At 41.7% G+C, this 13,707-nt stretch overlaps 1 protein-coding gene across 2 annotated transcripts in view; it reads left to right on the forward strand.

Annotated features, from left to right (window-relative positions):
- The window catches only part of LOC138742948 (GDNF family receptor alpha-4-like), a 37,186-nt gene that overhangs the window by 12,163 nt on the left and 11,316 nt on the right, over positions 1–13,707 (forward strand). For both annotated transcript variants that reach the window (XM_069897824.1, XM_069897823.1), the window contains exons 2-4: positions 731–1,012; positions 4,778–4,870; positions 11,823–12,171. In XM_069897824.1, coding sequence (XP_069753925.1) covers positions 731–1,012; positions 4,778–4,870; positions 11,823–12,171 — 724 coding nt within the window. The remainder of the gene's footprint in view (positions 1–730; positions 1,013–4,777; positions 4,871–11,822; positions 12,172–13,707) is intronic.

Genomic DNA, 13,707 nt, shown 5'->3' on the forward strand with positions numbered 1-13,707 from the left:
GTTAACAAATTAATCTAATTAGTGTTGGTAAATAGAGTAATCCCAATTGACAATCATTAATTAATTCCAATTATCTCTCCAATAAATTAAGCCAGGGAGCATTGTAAATCAGGATGTATAAACTGAAGTACAAAAGGAGGTGTAAGTTGATTCCCATTGTGCCTGGAGTTCCAATTTTCCCTGAAACTCTGCTTTCCCCCCTTCCCACTTTACCTGAATCTTTGTGTCCTGTGTTATTGTCTTGATCATTATACCTGCTGAGTTTGTCATACAGGCCCTGACTTAATTTGTGTGATGGTTTTGGACTTCTGTGTCACGTGCATACTGAGTGGTGAAGATGCTGTTGCCAGGGTAAAGGGTTATGTCGTCAGTGGCTTCATTAAAGCTGTATGATTAAGTATGATCCCCATCTTCCTAAGGCTGTGATCATTTGTACTGGAATTGAGCAATACCTTTATAACTAGGCAGTCAAAACACCCATCACTCATCCAGACATTAGATTGTTCACACAGCAGAATGCACAATGACACGTACACAAAGGAGCCTGTAACGTTGAAATGAGCTGCTGTTGTATATCTTGGATAGAAGAGAAGTTACCTGTCAGATCAGCCAGTAAAACTTGTGTCGATGCCACATGTCTGGGCACATCCCCTGAGTGATGCATGGGCAGATCTTGGCTTCCCTGATGTATTGCCCTTGGTTAATCTTTTTAAGCCATTCTCTCCCACAGATCACATCCTGGTTGATGACGTCACAGCACCGGACACCTGCCTGTCAGCAGCAGGAGAGTGCTCCCTGGACCCTGACTGCAGCACCAAGTTCCACACACTTAAGCAGTGTGCAGGGGGCAGTGAGGAGGGCTCCCTGCAGCTGGCAGCCAGGAATGAGTGTATGACCGCTCTCTTCACCCTTCAGTCCCATCGGCTCTTCTCCTGCAAGTGCGAGAGAGGAATGAAGAAAGAGAAGAACTGCCTGCGAATATTCTGGACCATGCATCAGAGCCACACTCCAGGTATATAGGGGATTCCAGATATATCTAGGGTTCCCAGCAGGGATAGCAAGGCAGGTGAATTACATGAAAGTTGCTTGGGTTGAGTGCAAAACACAAACGTGCTGGAGAAACTCAGCAGGTCTACATCATCCATAGGAAGTAATGATTCAGGACTGTGCCCTTCATCAAGGTAGGAGCAAATTCTGGCAGGTGTCTGAACAAAAATTGTGTATGAATTACTAATGGAAAATACAGAAGAATTGGATACAGAGATGGAAGTAAGAGAAGAAGAGGAGAAATATAAGATCTGAGTTGGTGAGATACAGAAGTGAAAAAAGGACAAGAAATTTGCCTACTTGGTTTAAGTGAAGACTGATCTCCAGGCACAGACAAATGATTATGGGATCAATTCTGGTCTCCTTTCTCCATTACACATTTCATGTCCACATGTGCTTATAAGCTGTGTAGTTGAAGAGGGAAACATTTTTTAAAGGATATACATGAAAGATATAAATAAGATAGAAAGAGTGCAGAGAAGATTTACCAGGATGTTGCCCAGATTTCAGGAAGTGAATTACAGGGAAAAGTTAAACAGGTTAGGACTTTATTTCCTGGAGCGTAGAAGAATGAGGGGAGATTTGATAGAGGCATTTAAAATGATGAGGGAGATAGACAGATTAAATGTAGGTATGCTTTTTCCACTGAGGGTAGGTGAGATACAAACCAGGGTACATGGGTTAAGAGTGAAAGGGGAAAAGCTTAGGGGGAACTTCACACAGAGGGTGGTGGGAACGTGGAATGAGCTGCCAGCTGAGGTGGTGAATGGAGGCTCAATTTTAACATTTAAGAAGAATTTGGACAGGTACATGGATGGGAGAGGTATGGAGGTCTCTGGACTGGGTGCAGGTCAGTGGGACTAGGGGGGCAAATAAAACATGGTTTGGAATAGACTAGAAGGGCTAAAGGGGTCTGTTTCTGCACTGTAGTGTTCTACGCTGGGTACCTGCGAAAGACTGAAATTGAGGATGTTATAGTATACAAATTGAAGTCGAGTGTTCTCTGATGCTCCCCTTCATATCAGCTGATGTAAAAAGGATTGGTTCAGAAAGTGCCCTTCATGGAGTCAGACTTGGCTGCTGCGTGGGGTTGGCAGAGGGATGAATTGTGACTCAGCACATTTCCAGCCAAAGGCTGGAAAGTAAAAGAGACTGAAGATGCTGGAAATCTGAAATAAAATGGAAAATACCCAGGATACTGAACAAGTTAGACAGTATCTACGGAGAGAGAAAAACAATGATGGTGTTTCAGGGAAATAACCTTCCATCATAAAGCGTTAACTGTTCCCCTCTCCAGTGATGTTGGCTTTCTGAATTTCCCTCACATTCACAATTCAATTTACTGTCATGTAATAAAAACAATGCAATATTACACGAAATTTGCTTTTGTCTGCTGTAAGGCAGACAGATTTGCCATTGGCAGAAATTGCCTCTTACAGTCAAAGAACGAGAAGTAGAATCCTGCCAGAATCACTGATTGTCCATGGATTAACCTCTAGCACTCCTGCAGCCACACAGAGTTCACTCCAAACCATTGGCAGCCCGAGCTCCAGATCCGAACCTCAGACGCAATCCAGGAACCCTTTAGTACCCTCTCACATCCCGGTTCTGATACCTGGTGCCCCTCAGCCAGTCTTGAGCCACTCTCCAGCTGTCACCCACCTGGTGTGAATCCCTTGGCCATAGTTGCCAGCAGCCCACAGCCTTCTTCAATCGTGGAACTACTCATTGGTCCACCACCATGGTCACCATCCCACGAGTCATCCCTCTGCTTTTCCTTCTCGGACTTGGGGGTGGTCTCCCTGTTTACTGCTGCCCTGCACCAGTTCTGCTGCCGATCATAGGCAGTGCCATCTTAGGCGCAGACCTGTGGTCACAGGGTTTTTTAAACCACCATTTACAGGCCACTTATAGCCTGTACGGAGCTGACAGCAGTCAGACTGGGTGGGCAAATCCCACAGGGGAACTGTGTTTCCACTCCCTGCTCTCCATGGGTCTGCACCAGTGGTAGCACTGCCATTACTGCAACGCTACCATCTGGACTTCACTGGCCCTATTACACCAGTCTGTTGCTTTGACATTGGGATGAAGTGATCTTGTCCTCTGACAACTGAGTGAACCAGTTGGGGAAGTTTCAGCCACTACCAGCCAATTACAGAACTGGGCTCTGGTACTAACAATGCAATAGAGATTGAGGCACAGCAATTTGTTTTATGGTACATCATTGGATAACTTACTCTGTAAACTCACTGTAGATGATAATGTGGACCTTTTTGAGGGGGGGGGAAAGTGTTGACAGGGTGATGTAGAGAGACTTAGTGGGACATATTGACAACAGCTTCTCCCATCAGGGTCATTTAGCAGGTCGACGGTGAAAATGAGGTAATATTACCTTTTTTTTAAATTTAATTTTTTTAATTTTTCACACTGTTAACCATATCAATCAAAATACAAACAAACATTTCCCTCTTAATATACACAGTGGCATTTTCTCCCCCTACCTTCCTTCCCTCCCTCCCACCCCCTTCCAAACCCAATAAACGTTCAACATATACAATACAATAAAACCATTAAACAATGCCATCAGACAATGAAAATAAACAAGAAAATTGTGTCATCTCCTTTTACACACTGGATCAAATAATTTTGTCTTTTTATCATTTTAGGGGGTGGAGGTCCGAGGGAAGCCCTCTCTGTTCTGTTCCATGTATGGTTCCCAAATTTGATCAAATAATGTGACTTTATTTTTTAAATTATATGTTATTTTTTCCAATGGAATACATTTATTTATTTCCATGTACCATTGCTGTACTCTCAGGATCTCTTCTGATTTCCAAGTTGACATTATACATTTTTTTGCTACAGCTGAGGCTATCATAACAAATCTTTTTTGTGCTTCATCCAGTTTGAGGCTTAATTCCTTACTTCTTATATTACTTAGAAGAAAGATCTCTGGAAAGGTAATATTACCTTTATGGGAGGGGGAATGAAGCTTGGAGGGGCCAAAAAGTGAAGGCGTGGGAAAGGGGGATCGACTGCTGGGAGAAGGGAGCAAAGTAGAGACAAATAAGAACAACAGGAGGTAAAGAAGAGGTGAAAAAAGTGGAACCAGATGGAGTAGGCTTGCCCAACATTAGAAAACCCAATGATCATGCCGTTAGGCTCAAGGATGACCAGGAGGAAGAAGATGTGTTGTTCCTCAAGATTACGTTTAGCCTCCCCATAGGAATGGACGAGGTCAATGTGAGAGTGGTAAAGGGAATTGAAATGGTTGACTGCAGGGAGTTCAAACTTCGACCCACAGACAGTGGCTTGATGTTCGATAGAAAGTATGTTTGATCTCTGGAAGAATCTGGAGTTAGACCCACTGCTTTAAAAACTAGGGTTGCCCATTGAAGACAGGTGAGGCAATTTTTAATCTTCTGAGGTTCTGAACTTTTGGAACACTCTTCAGACCCATGCAGGAAGAACCTTTGAGTATGTTTAAAGCAGGTGGGTAGATTGATCCTTGATAAGCACAGGGATGATTAAAAAGCACATTGCTGAGACATGAACACGGAGTTTAGGATGGAATCAGAATTTATTGAATGCAACAGCAAGCCTGAGGTTGGGAAAGCATGGGCCTGAAGCTGGCTGATGCAGTTTGCCAGAGGTTCAAGATGCTGAATGTGCAACGTTTGTGGGACCAGTGAGGCATTGAATAAGATGTCTTGTCTGCCTTTTTCTGTAGGTTATGATGAGCTTGCTCCCTCACCCTATGAGCATTCAACGCCTGGTCCATCGTGGGGTTTGGAGCACAGTAGACTTGCCTTTCTGATGACAGGTAATGCAGCCTGTAAAACATGTTATATGGCTATAATATGGGGGCAGAAACTTGGGTAACTCAGAGTCGATTTCCATGAAGATCCACCATATTTTCAGGTAATCAGATACATAATATTACCTGATAATATCGCTTTAAGTAACTTATATTGACATCATTCCGTACTGACAATAACCAGACCAGCAGTGTGAGTATAAGACAGCTTTAATAAACTAATATGTACACGAAGAGGTCTTGTCTCTCTGCAAGATGAATCTGGAAGGCTAGACTGTAGCTCTGGACTGCTTTTTTACAAGGTCACTGGGATGACCCCTGGTGACCTAGTGGTGTAATTACATATCACCACACATTCATGTGTCAATACGCTGCAGGAGATTCTTGCTTGTCCAATAAGGTATGGAAGTATAACCAGCAGTAAACTGGATAACACGGCCATAAAAATGACAATGATAACATCACATTTATTGGGCTGTTCACCATTGCCTTGTCAACCCTTGATTTGACTCCATGCAGCAACTCATTTCTACGGCTTTTGCAGTTTAAGGGTCATTTGATCACATGGCAGCCTGCAAACCTTTGAGAATTCATTGTACACTATCCCCCATATCTGAGCAGGTCATTCAGAATTCCTGGATTAGTGACTACCAAGGCATGCTAAAACTAGGGATTAAAAAATTTGAGAGAGATTAGGAGTATTTGGGAGAATGAAATATTGAAGCTGTGATCATCTTAATTTAGAGATACAGAAGGCCCTTCAGGGCCATGAGTCTGCACCGACTCGTGTGACTAATTAACCTACTAATCCCTATGTCTTTGGAATGTGGGAGCAAACTGGAGGAAACCCACCCAGACAAGGGGAATAACGTACATATTTGGGGTGGGACTGTTAGCGCAATGCCTTTACAGCACCAGCGATCAGGACCAGCCTTGGGTTTGAATCCTGCGCAGTCTGTAAGGAGTTTGTAAGCTCTCTCTGTGTCTGCGTGGGTTTTCCCCTGGGGCTCCGGTTTCCTTCCACCATTTGTTTATGTACCAGAGGTGTAGGTTAATTGGGTGGCACAGATTCATGGGACGAAATGACCTGTTACCATGCTGTATGTTTAAATTTTAAAAATTAAAAAAATAACATTACAAACAGGGCCAGATTGGAATCTGGGTTGTTGGCTCTGTTTTAGTGTTCTACTAACCACTACGCTAACCTGCTGCCCTTCAGTTTGGAAAGGGTGGGAATTCTGGGCACATTGAAACTTTTACAGAGAAGTTAAAGGACAGAAGCAGGCCATTTGGCCCAACAGGAACTTTCTGCCACAGTTGAGACAAATACCACATTTTTAAAGCTAAGAATAGAAGGACGTGCATTTAGGATTTTCACAATAGTTGATGGTCTGAAGAGCCTCTTAAATGCACATCCTTTAGGTTCTTCCTTGCTGGTATGAATGCATGGCTTTGCCTTAAACGCATTTCTGTTACTTTTGGAGAACTTTCTCCTGAATTCAGTCTCAGATTTATTTGTGACCATTTGCCATTAATTCACTTAATAACAGCAAAAAAAATTAAATAATGTCCTTCAGATCTACCCTTCTCAGGTCCCCCTCAAGTATCTCTCTTCCAGAATAGAGCCCAGCCTGTGCAGTGGTCCTTGTGGACCTACGTGCTCTGGACCCATATTGTGTGGTCAATTGAATTTGCAACTTTTCCACCATCTGTTGCACCTTTTTTCTACTCCAGACACCACACTTTTCTGCCAGTGGAGTTTCCATCAAGGTTGACTTATGGAATCAGTGGGTAAATAGTAAACTGCTGAATATTTAGGGGAGTTACTTCAAGTACAGATTTTTTTTTGCACTGCTAATAAGTGGTAATTCTGCCTCACCCGCAGAAAGAAGAATCTCAGGGTTATATGCAATGTCGTGTATGTACTCTGACAATAAAGCTGAATCCAATAAAAATTCTGCCTGGCATGCAGGAAAAAGAATCTCAGGATTATGTGTGATGTCATGTATGTACTGTAACAATAAATCTGGCTGAGTGCCTTTATCTTCACCAGCTCAAGAAAGATATAAAAATTGGGACTTGCCCAAATTCACACAGTTACATTCACAAGATGTTTCAAAGATCATTACAAGCAGTGACATTTTTGAAGTCCTAGGATTGTGGTCCTGCAGGGCTCCTCAAAGAGCGGCAGCCAGATAAATGGTTAGAAAAGGTAAATATTGGCCAAAATAATTGGGGAAGCTCCCTTGCCCTTTCTTCAACATTGTGCCATGGAATTGTGATGGCTGTCTGAGAGACCCTCACCTGAGGGGCACCTTCTTCGCATAGAGGGTACCAGAGGACGGGGTCCAAGTGGGGACAATTGTAACAGTTTAAAAAAATATAAATGACATTAGGGCCAGTGCATGGAGAGGAAAGGTTTAATGAAATGGACAGAAGGCAGGCAAACGTGACAGGTGGCCAGCTTGGTGGGCATGGACAATTTAAGTCGAAGGGCCTGTTTCTGTGCTGTAAAGCTCCATGGTTCTACGATCTGAACCCTGAACGGGCTGCACACCCACAGTACTGTGGTGTCCTGTAAAGGTGTGCCAACCCGGATCATGTGCGCACACCTGTAGTAGGGTTTAAGCCGAATGCAATTTTAACTCAGAGGCAGATAGAAACACAGGAAGAAAATGGGAATTGCATCATCTTGATGGGGATGTGAGGAGTAGCTGAGTAAACATGGTGGAGTTACCTGTAGGGACGACTTAATTTGATTTTTTTTGTCACATGCCAATATTTGTTGTTTCTGACCCAAACTGCCTTCATTTTCTAATTTTGGATTTATTGACAGAGTACATATATTTAAATAAAAACTTTATTTATTTAAAGAATCATTAAAAAACAACATACAATCCAATAAGAGCAATTTTGTATAAGTATATAAAAAAACAAAAATAAACAAGTGTCCATTGTCTGTGAGATTCATCTGTTTGGCCACTGCCTCTTAGGGTCTCTGATGATCTTATGCAGGTCAAACCGGTACAGACTTGAAGGGCCGACATGGCCTGTTTCCATGCTGTAAACCATGTGGTTATATGGTAAACACCCTCCCACCCCATCAGCCAGCTCCCTTAAGGAGAGCCAAAAAAAATAAAAAGAAAAACTGAAAGTGTTTACAATAAATCAAAGTATATCTAAATGCATATATTCCAAATAAGGAAACCACTTATTAACAAAAAAATAATAATTCTCATGCAAATTATATGTAATTTTTTTCGTTAATAGTACAAGCTTTTCAGTTCATTATATGCCAGCGTATTACTAATCTCTATTATCTCTCCATGTACTAGCTACACATTTTCGTGCTACAGACAACACTAAATGTACAAATGCAATTTGAAACTTATCCAGCCCTAATCTCCTTAAAGAAACCATATAACCCAATTTAAAAAATGGATGGGTCTAATGGTAGTTTAATATATAATTTTTCCAAAACTAACCCAATTCCTTCCCAAAATGGTTGTACTTTAACACAGGATCAAACAGCATGTAAAAAAAGTTCCAGTACATAAACCGCATCTGAAACAAGAATCTGAGTTACTAAAACCATATTTTTTTAATTTCTTCAGAGTTAAATATAACTGATGTAAAAAAAAAATTATAATTAACCATTTCATATCGTAAATTTGTCAATTTAGTTACACTATCATAACACATATCTGCCCAATTATCTTCCAGAAAAATAAAGGTTAAATCACTTTCCCATTTAAACTTAGACTTCTCCCATTCCGATTTATCCATACAATCTTGTAACACTTGATACATAATTGAAATATAATGCTTCTTTGGTATAGAGGAAATCAAAGATTTAAATTTTGTCAATACAGGTAAAATCATCTCTTTACCATGAATATCTTTTACCAAAGCTCTAAGCTGGTTATACACAAACAAAGAATTTTCAGATATATCAAATCGTTCCCTCAACTGGTTAAAAGAAAGAAGTTGTCGTTCCTCAAAACAATCCTGCAATTTCTTTATACCCTTAGAGTCCCAGCTCTTTAAATGATTATTGAACATTGAAAAAGGAATAAGCTGATTATTATATAATGAGGTTAATAATATACTAATAAAAACTCTTACTAGGCATGGATAGGGAGACACTCGGGGAGAGTTCACCCAATGGCAAGTGGCATCGGCTGGCTCTTCATTCTGGGTGACGCCATTTTATTCAGATGCAACTCCATCAGCCAGCTCCCCACCATGACTACCAGCCCCCACCCCACATCTCCATTGGGCACACAGAACTCAAAATGGTCAAGCAGTTTACCTACCTCGGCTGCACCATTTCATCTGATGCAAGAATCGACAACAAGATAGACAACAGACTCGTTAAGGCAAATAGCACCTTTGGACTACACAAAAGAGTCTGGAAAAACAACCACCTGAAGAAACACACAAAGATCAGCGTGTACAGAGCCGTTGTCATACCCACGCTCTTGTTCAGCTCCGAATCATGGGTCCTCTACCGGCATCACCTACGGCTCCTAGAACGCTTCCATCAGCGCTGTCTCCGCTCCATCCTTAACATTCATTGGAGTGACTTCATAACCAACATCGAAGTACTCAAGCTGGCAGAGTCTGGAAGCATCGAATCCACGCTGCTGAAGACCCAACTGCGCTGGGTGGGTCACGTCTCCAGAATGGAGGACTATCGCCTTCCCAAGATCGTGTTATATGGCAAGCTCTCCACTGGTCACTGAGACAGAGGTGCACCAAAGAAGAGGTACAAGAACTGCTTAAAGAAATCTCTTGATGCCTGCCACATTGACCACCGCCCGTGGGCTGATATCACCTCCAACCGTGCATCTTGGCACCTCACAGTTCAGCGGGCAGCATCCTCCTTTGAAGAAGACCGTAGAGCCCACCTCACTGACAAAAGACAAAGGAGGAAAAACCCAACACCTAACCCCAACCAACCAATTTTCCCTTGCAACCGCTGCAACTGAGCCTGCTTGTCCCGCATCGGACTTGTCAGTCACAAACGAGCCTGCAGCAGATGTGGACATACCCCTCCATAAATCTTCATCCGTGAAGCCAAGTCAAAGAAGAATATAATGAGGTTAAAATTGATAATTTACCTTTTGATCCTAAAATCTTATTTATTTTAGTCCAAACCTTTAACAAATCTTTCAATACCAGCATATTACATTCCCACAACAAATTCATATTCCATCGAAACATAAACTGATGCACCTCAACTTCAGAAATAAAAGCCATCTCCACTTTCGCCCAACTTGGAGGTTGATCCATGTCCATCAATTTGCTAACAAATTTCAACTGAGCTGCTTCATAATAATTTTGAAAATGAGTTAACTGAAGTCCACCTAATGCATATTTCCATGTGAGTTTATACAATGCTACTCACGGTAATTTACCTTTCCATAAAAATTCTCTCACCATTTTATTTAAATCCTGGAAAAAAAACCCTTTGAAAGGGAACATGGTATCGACTGAAATAAATATTGAATTCGGGGAAAAATATTCATCTTAATACAGTTTACACAATCAATTAAGGTTTATGGAAGGTCTTTCCATTTAATTAAATCCGCTTTAATCTTTTTTAATAAAAGAACATAATTTAACTTATATGAAGATTGATAATCAGGATTTACAATTACTCCTAAATATTTGAGTTTATCTGACCATTTTAATTTTATAATACTTTTATATTCTGAATAGTCACCCTCTCCAACTGGCAAAATTTCACTCTTATCCCAATTAACTTTATATCCAGAAAGTTCTCTAAATTGTAATAAACATTCCTCCAATTGTGACAATGACCATTTTAGTTCTGTCAATTATATCAAGACATCATCTGCAAATAAATTAATCTTATATTCCTCATCCATAACTCTCATCCCTCTTATCTTTTCAAGTACCTTATGTGCCCTTTCACCCAATTCATAATAACGCTGCTTAGATTGATTAATTAAACACTCAAATTGATAGGTTTGTAATGTATTGTAACGTAATTTCAAATTTGCCAAAGCCGCTTTTTTTAATCTTCTGTCACATCTTCCTGAAAATTTTTCTCTAACTCAGCAATTCGTTTCTCCAACTCTAAATTTTCTGCCACATATTGTTTCTTAACTTTCGCAGTATAACTAATAATCTGCCCTCTTAAATAAGCTTTCAAAGCATCCCATAATACAAAACAACTATCTACAGAATTAACATTCTCAGCCAAAAACAAAGTAATCTGTTCTTTAACAAAAAGTAACAAAGTCTGGTTTTTTCAATAACATTGTATTAAACCTCCACCTGTAGGACAAATGTACCACTTTGTCAGAGTACATACATGACATACAACCCAAAGATTCTTTTTCGTGTGGGCAAGGCAGTATCTCTGCTTATTGGTTGTGCAAAATAAAACTGCACAATGTACACGAGTAAAAAAATAAATGTAAACAACTGCCAATCAGAGAGAAAAAAAATCAATAAATTGCACAAATAAGAGCCCTGAAATTATTGAGTTTGTCGTTGAGGATTCTGATGGTGGAGGAGGAGCAGCTTGTCCTGAACCTGGTGGTGCGGTGGCCCCTACACCTCTTTCCTGATGGCAGCAGCGAGAATAGAGCATGTGCTGGGTGGGGTGGGTCTTTGACGATCGCTGCTGCTCTCCTGATGGCAGCGTTCCCTGTAGATGTTCTCAATGGCGGGGAGGGTTTTGCTTGTGATGTCCTGGGGCTGTGTCCATTACCTTTTGCAGGGCTTCGTACTCAGGGATTTTAGGGTGTCCATACCAGCCAGTCAGCACACTTTCCACTACACATCTGTTTCTGACACAAACCTCCGCAAACTCCTGAGGAAGTAAAGGCATGGCACACTTTCTTCACGATGCCAGGAAAAATCCTCCGAGACAGTGACTCCCAAGAACTTAACTTTGTTCCTTCTCTTGCTCTTTGTTTTCCAGACAGCGCTAGAGTTCATTCGCCAGCCAGTGTCAACCACTGCTTAGATGCTGCTAAAGTCTGCAACGTGGATGAGAATTGTAAACAGTTCCGCACTGACTACGCCAAGAACTGTCTCAAGCCTGCCACCAAATTTGGCTGCAACAGGCACAAGTGTCACAAAAGCCTTCGCCGCTTTTTCGACCTCGTGCCGGAGGAGTACAAATACGCGGTCCTTTTCTGCCCCTGTGAGGACAGCAGGTGTGCTGAACGCAGGCGCCAAACCATTGTTCCTGCCTGTTCCTTTGAGGAGTCGGAGAAACAGAACTGCTTAAGGCTGCAGGATATGTGCAGGGAAGACCTCATTTGCAGGTAAGAATCTTGATTAAACTGAAAGTAACATTTGGTGGAAGATGGTCAGTCCTGCAAAGTATTTAGCTTCAATCTCTAGACATATGGGAGACTGCAGCTGCTTCAATCTGCAGCTGAGCACGAGCTGCTGGAGGATACCAGTGGGTCGAGCAGCACAGTAGGTTCACCAATCTCACGGGGACCCCTGTCCTGCCTCTTTCTTGACACTGGCCTTTTCTTCCCATCTACCATCTTGATGAAGGAATTCAGCTCGAAATGTCGGCCAATCTTTATCTCCTGATGCTGCTCAAACCCTTTTGAATTCCTCCAGCAGTATGTTTAGATTCAAACTCTTAGAGACATAGAACACTACAACACAGAAAACAGGCCATTCAGCTCTTCTAGTCTGTGCCAAAACATCATTCTGCTTGTCCCACTGACTGCACCCATTCCATAACCCTCAAGACCTCTCCCATCCATGTATCTATCCAATTTATTCTTAAAACCTTAGTGTGCTTGCACTTACCACGTCAGATGGCAGTTTGTTCCACACTCCCACCCATCTCTGAATGAAGAAGTTCCCTCCAATGCTCCCCCAGACCTTTCATTCAAAAGCCATGACCTCTTGAATTTATCTCTCCCAATCTAATTGGATAGAGTCTACTCTCATTTACTCTGTCTATACACCTCATAATTTTGTAAATATCTATCAAATCTCCCCTCATTCTTCTACACTCCAAGGAATAAAGTCCTAACCTGTTTTATCTTTCCCTGTAACTCAACTCCTGAGGATCCAGCAACATCCTGGTAAATCTTCTCTGGACTTTTTCAATCTTACTGATATCCTTCTGGTAGGTTGGAGACCAGAACTGCACATAATATTCCAAATTTGGCCTCACCGATGTCTTGCACAACTTCAACATAACAGCCCAACTCCTGTACTCAATACTTTGATTTATGAAGGCCAAGATGCCCACAGCTTTCTTCACAACCCTGTCTACCTGTAATACCACCTTCAGGGAATTGTGTGTCTGAATTTCCAGATCCCTTTATTCCTCTGCATTCCTCAGTGCCCTGACATTTACTGTGTATGTCCTACCTGGGTTTGTTCTTCCAAAATGCAACACCTCACATTTTTCTGCATTAAATTCCATTTTCCATTTTCTGCCCATTTTTTCCAGTTGGTCCAGATCCCTCTGTAAGCTTTGAAAGCCTTCCTCACTCTTCACATCACCTCCATTCTTGGTGTCATCAGCAAACTTGCTGATCCAAATTATTAAATTATCATATAGATTATTGATATAGACCACAATCAACAATGGTCCCAGCACTGATCCTTGAGGCACACCACTAATCACAGGCCTCCAGTCTGAGAAGCAATCATCCATTACTACTCTCTGCCTTCTCCCATTCAGCCAATTTCAAATCCAGTTTGCAATCTCTCCATGGATACCTGGTGTCTTAACTAGCCTCATGTGGGACCTTGTCAAAGGCCTTACTAAAGTCCATGTAGACAACATCCACAGCCTTTCCTTCATCTACTTTCTTGAAAAACTC

This window comes from Narcine bancroftii, chromosome 9 (assembly GCF_036971445.1).
Source record: "Narcine bancroftii isolate sNarBan1 chromosome 9, sNarBan1.hap1, whole genome shotgun sequence".
NCBI classification, from domain to species: Eukaryota; Metazoa; Chordata; class Chondrichthyes; order Torpediniformes; family Narcinidae; genus Narcine; species Narcine bancroftii.